At 32.4% G+C, this 13357-nt stretch overlaps 1 protein-coding gene across 1 annotated transcript in view; it reads right to left on the reverse strand.

Annotated features, from left to right (window-relative positions):
- Sycp2 (synaptonemal complex protein 2) overlaps window positions 1–13357 on the reverse strand; it is a 77982-nt gene that overhangs the window by 24805 nt on the left and 39820 nt on the right. Inside the window, 6 exon segments of the mRNA XM_058575408.1 lie at window positions 200–257; window positions 1403–1458; window positions 1915–1972; window positions 2070–2140; window positions 4455–4491; window positions 5559–5686. Of these exon segments, the coding sequence (XP_058431391.1) occupies window positions 200–257; window positions 1403–1458; window positions 1915–1972; window positions 2070–2140; window positions 4455–4491; window positions 5559–5686 (408 nt within the window).

The following is a 13357-nucleotide window of genomic DNA, read 5'->3' on the forward strand; positions in this document are numbered from 1 at the left end:
CTTAGCAACTCTATTTTGCTGAGGCTGGGTTTGAACTTGAGACCCTCCTGTCTCAGCCACTGGGATTACAGGTGTGTGCCACTGCACCCAGCAAAAAATAAAAATATTTTTCCCCATTTCTTTGATGAGAATCTTTGGCATTAAAATGTATTAAAATAAATGCTATTTTTATAGAATACATTAGGATATTATAACTTACCCTTTCATCTTTTGTTTTGAGAGAAGGTTGAAGTTCATCATGATTCTGTGAACCTACCCTTAAGCAAAAATAATAATGTAAAAATATCTGTTATGATTGTTTTCTTAAGCCAACATGCACTGGACAATTAGATCTCAGTTTTCAGTCTCAACTCTTTCACTAATTAGCTATATAATTCTGGCCAGGTAACGTATCCTCTCAACTTAGTAAGTTATAAAATAATGTGTATGGATTGAAGAAATACACAACAATTCAAAGTATAGAAAATTTGCATATTAACTGAAAAAGTAAATGTTGAAGTAGCAGAATCATGATAGAAATAATCATGACAACCTGGGAATGGAACCACCAATTGACACAGCTATATATCCCTCTCCTCAGACTATAGCCAAAGGACTTAAAAACAGCATACTACAGGGACACAGCCACATCAATGTTTATAGCAGCACAATTCACAATAGCTAAACTGTGGAGCCAACCTAGATGCCCTTCAGTGGATGAATGGATAAAAAAAATGGCATATATACAAAATGGAATATTACTCAGCATTAAAAGAGAATAAAATCATGGCATTTGCAGGTAAATGGATGGGGTTGGAGAAGATAATGCTAAGTGAAGTTAGCCAATCCCAAATAAACAAATGCTGAATGTTTTCTCTGATATAAGGAGGCTGACTCATAGTGGGGTAGGAAAGGGGAGCATGGGAGGATTAGATGAATTCTAGATAGGGAAGAGGGGTGGGAGGGAAAGGGAGGGGATTAGCAAGGACAGTGGAATGTGATGGATATCATTATCCAAAGTACATGTATGAAGACTCGAATTGGGTGTCAACATACTTTATATACAAACAGAGATGAAAATTATGGTATATATGTGTAATAAGAATTGTAATGCAAAAAAAAACCCCATAAAGTACATGTATAAAGGCATGAATTGGTGTTAACATACTCTATATACAAAGATATGAAAAACTGTTCTCTATATGTGAATTAAGAATTGTAATATATTCCACTGTCATGTATTTAAAAAAAATAAAATCAATAAAACTAAAAAAAAGAAATAATCATGACAGTAGCATTTTAATTTCATTCCTCTCCTATGTTAAAAACTCTTAGAAAAACAGAGTGAGGACAAGCTACTTAAGAGGGGAAAAAGTTAAAATTGTTTTAATCTGACCTATGTTATTAAAATAAAAACACCTACAATTTTATTGAATTATCCACACATGCTTCTGTAGCTGTAGCTTGCAATTCTTGGATCTATATGGTGAATAAACATTAAAAATAAAGAGTATTCTTAGTGTCAAGGTAAACAAAAATTAAGGAATAAGCACAAAATCTAGTTTCTGTCATTTCTTAGAATCATAAAAATTGAAAATAATATTTAAAATGATACAATAAATACAATAAAATACACTCAAAGCAAAACAAATAAAATAAAAGTATTTGTTTTAAACCTGTCCCAGAAAAAAAAAAAAGATTTTCTTGATAGAATAAGTCCTCTACTTCTCCCACTCATTTCTTTCCACCTTATCGCAAAACATTTAGAAAATCCCTAGAGATACCCTAGGCTGGTTATCCAAATATATTTTCACATATTTAAAAAAATTTTAAAGTACATCTATAAAAGATGCACATCAAAAACACTCTTAACTGTATAATACATGCAAAATAACTACTGAATAAGTACAAAATAAACATTAATTTCTAGCTTACTCCGAGTTTTATAATAGGATCATCAGCTCCATTCAAATTAAAATTATAAACATCATTCCTGTGAAATTAAATACAAATGTTAGTTCCATTATAAAAGAAATGTTTAGTTTCTTTAAATATGAAAAAAATGAAAAGATTAATAAAAAATTACTTACAATGGGCATTCAGAAGTAACATTAACAAAAGTAGTCTTCAGTTTTCTGTAACTTTTTTTCTGAACTTTTTCCTAAATACGAAAGGTTTACATAAACCATTTAAACTTAGACTACTACTGACCACATAGCAAACAAATCACATATGCAATTAAATATTCATCTATTTAACATTTACATCTGCACTTACACTACTATAAATCTGGCATTTATAACATTTTCCTTAATGTGAGTTAATAAACATATACCTCAAAAAATGAAATCACCACCTGTAAAGATACCTGCACTCCCATGTTCCTTGTGACATTATTTTAATATCTAAGTCAGAGAAACAACCTAAAGTGTGTACTGACAGATGAATGGATAAGGAAATTAATAAACACACACACAAACACACACACACACACACAAACACACAGGAATGTTATTCAGCTTTAAAACAAAGAGATACTACCATTTGTCACAACATCCATATACATAGAGGGTATTATGTTAAATGAAATTAAGGCAGACAGAAAGAAACCTGCATGATTTCACATGTGGAATGTAAAGTTTGAATATATAGAAATAGTAAAATGGTGGTCATGAGTGGGACAAGGAGAAGGAAATGAGAAGTTGATTAAAGGATAATAGGTAGGGATTAATCAATTCTAGAGTCTAATATAGAAAATGAGGACTACAGTTAATAATATTATATTGTATTCAGTTTTTTCCCATAAAAATCATATTTTTATGAAACACACATACAGGTGAATTATGTGAAATAATGGATGTGTTCATTTTCTTGGCTACAATAATCATTTCACTATGTAATATCATTTCATGCACCTTAAATATATAAAAGGAAAACAACAAGCATCCACACTAGAAAAATGATTTAAATGCATGTATTAATTAAAAACATAATAAAATTATACATCTAATATCAAACCTTATTCCTTAAAATTTACTGATATTACAATACATACATAAATGATGTTCTGACTAGTATTGTAAGCTAAATTTGAATGATTCTAGAATCTCAAAGCAAGCATGCTTAAATTTTGTTAGATTCTCATTTGCTTTAAATTCTTAAATAAAAAAATTTGAAAGAGGTTAAGGCTTATGTAAAATCTAGTGTGAAAGAATCAAAAAGTATTATTTGGGGGAAAATATGTGTACAATTATTCACATAGATTATAGCTCAAAATATATTCAACCAGATCACAAATTACTGAGGGCAGTAAAGAAGTTAAACAAAATTTAATGAATTAATATTTGTATTGTTTTATTACATTTAACTATGGTTAAGTAATATTGCTAAATAATCAAAATAATCAGAAGACTAATTTAACATCTGGTAAGTTATAAATATTAAAATCTAAAACATTCATTTTAATTTGTGATTTATTTTCAATTTAAAATTTTGGCTATATCATATAGAATTATTTGCATTATTCTCAAAACTTTCTCTCTCTATATATCATTCCTCTGATCACTTATCTGACTTACCCAGTGTTCAGGTATGTATGTTCATGTCTCTTTTGTGTACCAGTAATACCAGCTAGGTATTACAGAACATCATATAAAACAGGATATGCAAATGTTAATACATGTATGTATTATAGAGGTACAAAGGTGAACAAAGATGTTAAAAGAAGATATAAAGATGACTCAAAACAGTTACACCCTAGTAAGACAGGAGAAGGGAAAACCCTATAGTAATGAATAAAATAATTTTAAAAGCACAAAAAATTATTTATTTCCAATTGAATATATTTTTCTTTGGTCAGGGGACCTTGGAAACTTTTCACAAAGAAGAGACTCAAAAGCAAGACTCCCAATGAATATTAAGATCTTGGTAATCACAAAAGAAGGAATGAGAATTTGAGTTCTTTCAAAAAAGGTTAATGAGAATAAGTAATGTAATGAATGGATTGGCACAGAAACATATTACACTATAAACAAAGAGAATTACATAAAGACTATCGTAACAGTTCAGGAATCAGAAATTAGAACTGAAAGACAATAGGAGTTGTCATAAAGGAGAAAAGATTCAAAAGGAACTTACAGAGGGTAAACTTCAGAATTGATAAAATTACAGAAAGTAATTTTAAATAATAAATTTAAGAAAACTATTTTTGCCTCAATGAAGATAAAATATTTTTTTTTTTTTTACCAAATCAGGACTTAAGAAGGATCTATAATTGTCAAGACAGATTTTAGCACAAAATAAAATTAAAAAAAAAAACAACCAGTGATATGGACATACTGAATCATGTACAAAAAAGTAAAATATTGAGCTTATATAAAAGAAGCATCCAATTCCTTCTTAATACTAATTTAGTGTCTACAGCCAAATATCAAGTTTGACTACAGGTTTGGTGAAATTAAATAAAAGACACCTACCTTACTAAGTTGTAGGTCAGATTTGTTTAAAAAACCACTATAAAAAAACATTGAAAATATTTAAAGAGCAATTAAATATCGATTATTTTTCAAAAGTTATTTTATATAAGGCAAAACATATTTTGGTCACTAACTCTATATTCAATATGTTATAAATAACCAAAATGCCACAGCTATATTTTTTCAGCTTTCCTAAGAGAAAATAGCAGCTAAAATAGTTAATTATAAGTTGAATCATTAGTGAAGCAGGAAGTAGCAAACAATTTTTAAAAAATGGTTTTGCCCTGAAGGTCATTTTTAAATGTCAGAATTAATTAATTTTAATTAAATTAACAGGGCAAGGATTAATTTTAATTTGAATTAACAACCTGACAGCTGCATGCAGTGGCATATGCTTGTGATCCCAGCAACTGGCAGGCTGAAGCAGGAGGATTACAAGTTCAAGATCAGACTCAGTAATTATTAAGGCCCTAAGCAACTCAGTCACTGTCTCAAGACAAAAATAAATAAATAGCATTGGGGATATAGCTCAGTGGTAAGGCACCCCTGGGTTCAATCCCCAGTACCAAAATAACAACCTGATAGTTCATAAATGAACATTTTGCATTAAAGGAATTAACCTTAAGATAATAAGGAATACATTAGTTACTATGTTAAAATAATTCATTTAAATAAGCTCACTTGCGGACTGGCTCTAGCTCAGCGGTTCCTTCGACAGAAAGCTTACAATTAAATAAGCTCACTTAAACTTCATATTTCATTAAGCAACATATTTAAATTTAGTTTTACTCAGTACTCTCAGTACTAGAGTCCATAAATAAAATTGTAAGATACTTGCATCCTAAAGATTTACTTCTAAAATGGTATACTGTATTGATATGGCATTATTTGATAGTTTATAAAATGTAACCAATCACTAGAATGGCACATTTAAAATTTAATTCCCCTCCTGCTTAATCTAAACAGCTATTGCTCATAACAACTATATTTTTTCTACTGGATAGTTACATGATTTAAATGCATACTTAAAACTAACATTTAAAAAAATAATTCAGTTGTTAGCTGTTATAAAAATATTTATGTCTAAAATTTTAATCAACATACCCATCCATCAAAGACTCCTTTAATTTTCTTGTAGACTTCATGTCATCTTTTGGTTTGTATCTCTTATTAATTTGGCTTATTAAGGTTTCTGCTGCATTAGTAAATTCTTTTCCTTTTGACTTTTCTCTCTGAAACAATTTATAAGTTACTTTAAAACTCTCCCAGTTGACTTTCAAAGAAGAATAAAGGCCAAATATAAAAATTCAAGAAAAATTTGGTTCTATATATATCTACAAAGAAAAATAAAAAGGGCCAAAATTAGTAAGTTTGGGTTTTGTAAAGCATTAGAACCAACCAGGACAAGTCTTTAACATAAAAGCTATGCAGAATGCTCTATAGAGTAGTTTCTTTATTCTATACATGAGAATAAAATAAACTTTAGGAAAAAGAAGCCAGTTCTTTGAAAAGGTCAATAAAATTGATAAGCTTCTAGCCAAGCTAAGGGAGAGAGAGAGAAAAATACTATTTTTTTTATAACTTTCTTTTTATACATAGTGCTGAGGATCGAACCCATTGCCTCACGCACGCTAGACAAGTGCTCTACCACTGAGCCACAATCCCAGCACAAGTTACTAATATTGATAAAGGAAGAGGGGCCATCATTTTAGACCACCTGGACATTAAAGTGGTAAAAAGAATATTATGAACTCCATGTCTACAAATTTTATAACTATATAAAATGGACAAATTTCTTGTAAGATACAAGGTATCAAAACTTGTGCAAGGATAAATGGATCATTTGAATATTCCTGTATGTATGAAAGAAAGTGAATCTATAATTAATCTCCTAAAACAAAAAGCGCCTGACTTAGATGGGTTAATGGTAAATTCTACCAAATATTTAAGGAAGAAATGATACTAAATCTCCACAATCTTCCAAAAGAGAGAAGCGGAATACATTCTAAGTCATTCTATGAGGCAAGTATGACACTAATGCCAAAACCCAAGACATTAAAAAGAGAAATCTACAGACCAGTGTCTTTCATAAACACAGATGCAAAAATTCTCAACAAATTATTTGCAAATCAAGTCCAATAATGTACTAAAAAAAAACTATGCACCACTACCAAGTGGTATTCTGGTATGCAAGAAATCTATCATATAAACAAGCTAATGGTGAAAAATCTTATCAACAGATACACAAAAAGCATTTGAAAAAAATCCAACATCCATTCATGCAGCTTAATAAAACTTCATGTGTATATATACCACGTTTTATTTACCCAATAATTTACTGGTGAATACCTCAGCTCATTCCATAGTTTGACTACTGTGATCCGTGCTGCTATAAACATGGGTATGCATGTATCACTGTTGTATGATGATTTTAATTCTTTAGAATAAATACCAAGGAGTGGTATATCTGGGTCATATGGTAGTACTATGCCAATCTTTGGAGGAAAGCTCCATACCAATTCTTATAGTGGTTGTACTACTTTACAATCTCCTCTAAATCCTTTGTTTGTATTCTTGATGACTGCCATTCTGACTGCTGTGAGATGAAATCTAAATATGGTTTTGGTTTGTATTTCCCTAAATGCTAATTATGTTGAAAACTTTTTCATATATTTGTTGGCCATTTGTATTTCTTCTTTTGAGAAGTGTTTAATTCATTTGCCCATTTATTATTGGATTATTTGTTGTTGTTGTTGTTGTTGTTTTGGTTTAAGTGTTTGAGTTCTTTATATATTCTGGATATTAATCCTCTAAGAAAAGGGGTTCACAAAAATTTGCCCCCATTCTCTAGGTCCTTTCTTCACATTCTTGTTTCCTTTGCTGTGCAGAAGCTTTACAATTTGATGCCAATTTTATTAACTCTTGGCATAATTTCCTCAGCTTTATAGGTCATATTTAGAAATTCACTGCCTGTGCCTATAAGCTGGAATGTCTACTATAAGTTTTCTTCTAGGAGTTGCATTGTTTCTGGCCTAATTCCTTGGTCTTTGATCCACCGAGTTAATTTCTGTGCATAGTAAGAGATAAGAATCTAGTTTCATTTTTGAACATATGGATAACCAGTTCGGGTTCCCAGCACCATTTCTTAAAAGGCTGCTTCTCCAATGTGTTTCTGGCACCTTTGTCAAGTAGCAGATGACTATACATGTGTGGGTTTGTCTCTGCATTATCTATTATGCACCACTGGTCCATGTGTCTGTTTTTTTATGCCAGTACCATGCAGTTCTTTTTACTATAGTTCTGTGCTATAATTTGAGGTCAGGTATTATGCTTTTTGGCTTAGAATTTCTTTGGATATTCTGGGTCTTGTTTTCTTCCAGATGAATTTTAGGACTATTATTTTCTAGTTTAATGAAGGATGTTATTGGTATTTTGATGGGAATTGCAGTGAATCTGTATATTACTTTTGGAGATACAGCCATTTATTTGCACAATATTAATTCTGCTTCTCTATGAACAAGGGAAGTCTATTTCCTTTTGCTTTCTTCAATTTCTTTCTTCCATGATGTATAGTTTTCATTGTATAGGTCTTTTACCTCCTTGGTAGAGATTTATTCCTAGGTTTTAAAAATGACTATGGTGAAAAATTCCTTTACTGACTTTTTTCTCAGCAGACACATTATTGATATTGGAAAGCTACTGATTTTAGTATGTTGATATTATAATATGCCACTTTGCTGAAGTTATTATAACAGTAGAGTTTTTTTTTGATCTTCTGAGAATCATATCATTTGCAAATAGTGATAAATTGACTTCTTCCTTTTCTATTTTTATTCCTTTTATTTTCTTCTCTAGTCTAATTGCTTTGGATAGAATTTCTAGCACCACATTAAATAGGAGTGATGAGACTGGACATCTTTGTCTTATTGTAGAATTTAAAGGAAATGACTTCAGTTTTGCCCCATTTACTATGAGATTAACTTTGGATTTTTCATATACAGTCTTTTATGTTGTTGGGGTAGGTTCCTTCAATACCTACTTTCTTCAGTATTTTTATTATGAATGGGTGCTAAATTTTATCAAAGGCCTCTCTTCATCTGTTGAGACGAGTGATTTTGTGCTTAATTACATTAATGTGATGAATTACATTATTGATTTGAATATGTTGAACCATCTTACCTATCTGTGATAAAACCAACGTGGTCATGATGTACAATCTCCTTAATATGTTGAATATGATTTGCTAATATTTAATTAAGGATTTTTACATGTAAGTTCATCAGGGATATTAGTGTGTAGTTTGCTTTCCTTGATGTGTCCTTATCTGGCTTTGATCTGTGAGTGATACTGGCTTCATAGAATTTGGAATTTGGAAGTGTTCCATTGCTATCTATTTCATGGAAGTTTAGGGACAATGACATTAGTTTTTCCTTAGATGTGGCAGAATTCAGCTGAGAATACATCTGATCCTGGGCTTTTGATAGTTTTTTTTTTTAATTACTGCTTCTCTCTCATTACTAGTAATGTTGCTTATATTCTCTGTCTTCCTGGTTCAATTTAGGCAGGTCATATGTGTCTATAAATGTATCCATATCTTCTAGGTCTTCCAATTTGTTGAATTTTTCAAAAACTCCCTAATGATCCACTGGATTTCTGTGACGTCTGTGATGATTCTCCTTTTTCAACTCTAACTTTACTGAGTCTTCTTTTTCTTTTGGTTAGATTGACTAAAGGCTTATTAATCTTGTTTATCTCTTCAAAAAATCATTTCATTGATCCTTTGTATTTTTTATTCTCAATTTCATTGATTTCAGCTATTATCTTAACTGTTTCCTTCTACTGGTTTGTTCTTATTTTTCAAGGGTCTTGAGATGCATCATTAGGTTGTTTATTGGGGATCTAATTTTCTTACATAGGCACTCATAACTATACTTTCCTCTTAGAACTGTCTTCAATGGTGTCCCAGAGGTTCTGGAATGTTGTATCACTGTTTCATTTCAGAATTTTTTTTTACCTTTTCTCCTGATTTCTTCTACTACCCATTCATCATTTAAAACTATATTGTTTAATCTCCATATTTTTATACGTTTATGCCATATGTTATATAGTCTGATGGTTTTCTGATTTTGATCTCTAATTCTATTATGATCTGATAATATGGAAGAAATTGGGGCTGGGGTAGTGGCTCACTGGTAGAGTACATGCCTAGCATGTATGGGGCACCTAAAACTAAAAAATAAATATTTTAGAAAAAGATGGAAGAAATTATATCAATTTATTTTTTTGTATTTGCTGAGAGTTGCTTTGTGGCCTGGAATATGGTCTATCTTGGAGAAGGTTCCATGAGCTACTGAGAAGACTGTGTATTCAGCTGTTGTTGGATGAAATATTCTATAGATGTCTCTTAAGTCCACTTGATTTATAATATTTTTTCAGGAGTCTTTCCTGAGTTTATATCTGGATGACCTTTCAAATGGTGACAGAGGTATGTTAAAATCACCTAGGATTATTGTACTGGGGTCTGAGGCTTTAATTCAAGTAGTTTCTTTTTTATATAATTAGTTGCACCAATGTTTGAGGCATAAATATTTATGATTGTTCCCTTTACCAGTTTGAAGTGATCTTCTGACTCTTCTGATTGATTTTAATTTAAATTCTGCTTGTCAGATATGACAGTAGCTACCCCTGCTTGCTTTTGGACTTCATTCGCATAGTACATCAATTTCTATCCCTTTCACTTTCAGCCTGTGACTGTCTTTGCCTGTAAGGTGAGTCCCTTAGAAACAACATATAGTTGTATCTTATTTTTTGGTCCATTCTGCCAGCTTATGTCTTTCAATTGGAGAGTTGAGGCCATTTATATTAAAAGTTGTTATAGAGAGGTTTATTAATTCCTGCCATTTTGATTTATTTGTATTGTTTTATTTGGTCCTGTTTCTCATTTGCTTAGCTATTGTTCAAATGAGATTTGTTCATTTGTGAGCTCTGGGGTTGTTTTTTATTTTTCTGTACAGAGAATCTTTAATTCTGTATGCTGGTTCAGTATACCAGCATTCTAATCTTATCACAGAAGAATTTTATTTTTCCTTTGATTATGAAGAATAGCTTTGCTAGATATAGCAATCTTGGTTGAAAGTTACTTTTTCAGGACTTGGAACACCAGCATTCCAAGTCTTCCTGGCTTTTAGAGACTGTGTTCTGAAATCCAGAGTAATTCTAGTTGGCTTGCCTCTATATGAGATCTGACATTTTTCTCTTGGAGCTTTTAAAATCCTATCCTTGCTCTGTATGTAAGGCATTTTAATTATAATGTGTTTGAGAGAGGTTTTTTTTTTTCTTCCTTGTCTAGTTGGGATTCTGAATGTAGCCTATATCTAGATGTTCATCTAATTGTCAAGGTTTAGAAGATTTTTCTGTAATTATTTACCTGAAGAAGTTGTCCTTTCCATTAGCCAGCATCTCACAACTTGCCTCAATTCCAATGAATTAAACTAGGTCTACTAATGTTGTCCCAGATGTCTTGTATATTCTGGTCATAGTTACTTATGTTCTTTAATATTGCCTGAATGTTCAAGCCTGGCCACTTTTATTTTCCAACTCATATTCTGTCTTCAGCACGGTCTACTCTATTAGACTTTCACCTGCACATTTGGATCTTTTTTAATATCTCTATGTTCTTAATCAATTTCTCATTCATATCCTGTACTGGCTTCTTAATTCATTCAGTTGTTTTCCTGTGTTCTCTTGGAATTCATTGATCATTTTTATAATTATTCTTTTGAATTCTTTATCTAGAATTTCATCCACTTCAATATCTTTGAGGTCAATTGCTGGTGAACCTTAGCAGGTATTGTATTACCCTGTTTTCTCATATTTCTTATATTCCTGTGTTAGGTTTTAGGCATATGTTTGAATGGATTTCTCTTCCACTCTTACATGTGAGCCTTCTTAAGGCACAGCCTTGCTAAAGCATACTAGAATGATCTAGATTGAGACCCCCTTCATAAGTGTGGCATCCACAGCCTTTGTGTTACTTCTCCGTTTTTATTGTAGCAGTGGATGTCTGTGAGTAGAACCTAAGGGCTTACTCTCATCCCTTTCTACTTGGGGATTGGTCATTAGTTTGGGTTTTTGTCTCTTCTGTTCTTAGTATTAAAGTATAGCTGAAGTTTGAATATTAATATGTATATGAAGCAAGCACCAGAGTCTCTACCCTGTCAACTCCTCATGTCCTTGTAGGTCCTTAGCATCTCACAAAATAGGGGGAACAAACAATAGCATAACCAACAAACAAAACACAGCATTACAATAAGTACCCAGTTCCTAGTATGACATCTATAATATTAATTACCATAACAAAGAGGAATGGAGGAATCAGCACATGCCAACAGAAAAACAATAAATAACCATGAACTAGAGTGAGCATTAAAGCAAAGAGCAGGTGTCAACTATGTTATCCACAGCAGTAATTCCAAGAGCATGGATGGTGGGTGCAGGAGTTATATAAACCAGTTCTAAAAGATGGTGGAAATACAGTTTATTGAGAGAAAAGAAAATATAATAAGGTAGAAGTGAGTTTACAATGTTTAAAAGGGAACACAGAATGCAGAAGAGATATAGTAGGTGATGGTTATAAAGGAGGGAGGAGAAAAAGAAAATTTTGCTGTTAGCAGAGGAAAAAAAGGAAAGAAACCAATAAAAACAAAACCTAAATAAATAAATCAAAACCCCTAACTCTCAAAACACAAGATGAGAAAAAATAACTGTTCACAATGACCAAATTATGGAATCAACCCAGATGTCCATCAGCAAATGAATGTATCAAGAAAATGTGGTATATATACACAATGGAGTTCTACTCAGCCATAAAGAGTAAAATAATGGCTTTTTCTGGTACATGGATGGAAATGGAGAAAATCATGCTAAGTGAAATAAGCCAGACTTAGAAAATCAAAAGCCAAAAATTCTCTTTCATTTGTGGAAACTAGAGCAAAATAAGGGGGAAGAAGGTGGCAAGAAGGAGATTGAACATCATAAAGATACATGGCAGATCAGTGTAGTGGAAGGAAGAGAATGAGATAGAGGGAAGAAAGAGGGAAAGGGGTATAAATATGGGATAATTATCATGTTTTAATAAAAAATACTAAAAATGAGAAATACGAATATACACAATCAGCACAGCAAGTGTGTGTGTATGCGCGCGTGCACACACACACGCGCGTGCGGAAAAAAATGATTCTTAATGAAAAATAAAGGAAGTGTTTCCACTGATGTGGTCAAAATGGTCTGCAAGAGACAGAGAGAGAATGAGAGATCGCACACAAGCAAATGAATTGCAGCATTCCTCTAATATTCCATCTTGAATCTCCACACAAGCAAGGGCTGAAGATTCTTAACCTTTTCCTCTTTTTTGTGTTGCTTTCACTGACCTAGCCATTGGAGTGGCCTAAGTCTGAGGCTCATGGAAATAGCTCAGCTTCCCTTCTTACCATATAAGATAGGATGCAGTTGGAAGTATTGTTAATTGGAGTTGTCCACACAGACCAGATCAATGCACTCCCAAGACTGGGCTGCTGCAGAGTTCAATGAGGGGATTTCCAGGGGCTGGAGTTTAGGTCTATTCAGGCCTTAGGGGCTTTGCTGGGTGGTGTCTGCTCTGGAGAGATTAGACCAACACAACAGGGGGCCAGGCAGTTGCTTTGCTCTGAAAATTGGGATCTCAGGAACCTCCCTAGAATTCTACTCTTGGGACAGGGGAGTCCATCCTCCAACCTCTCTGCTGCCCATAAAGACAGCCTTCCCAGGCTTAGCACCTGAGTGTATTCACATCTCCCTGTTCAAATTCCTGACCCTCTTCATCGGGTCTTCTGAGCTGCCAGACTTGTAGGAAAAGCAACTTGGGC

Source organism: Marmota monax, unplaced genomic scaffold (assembly GCF_021218885.2).
Source record: "Marmota monax isolate L192 unplaced genomic scaffold, Marmota_monax_Labrador192_F-V1.1 WCK01_AAM20220418_F8-fsc00014, whole genome shotgun sequence".
Taxonomy (NCBI): domain Eukaryota; kingdom Metazoa; phylum Chordata; class Mammalia; order Rodentia; family Sciuridae; genus Marmota; species Marmota monax.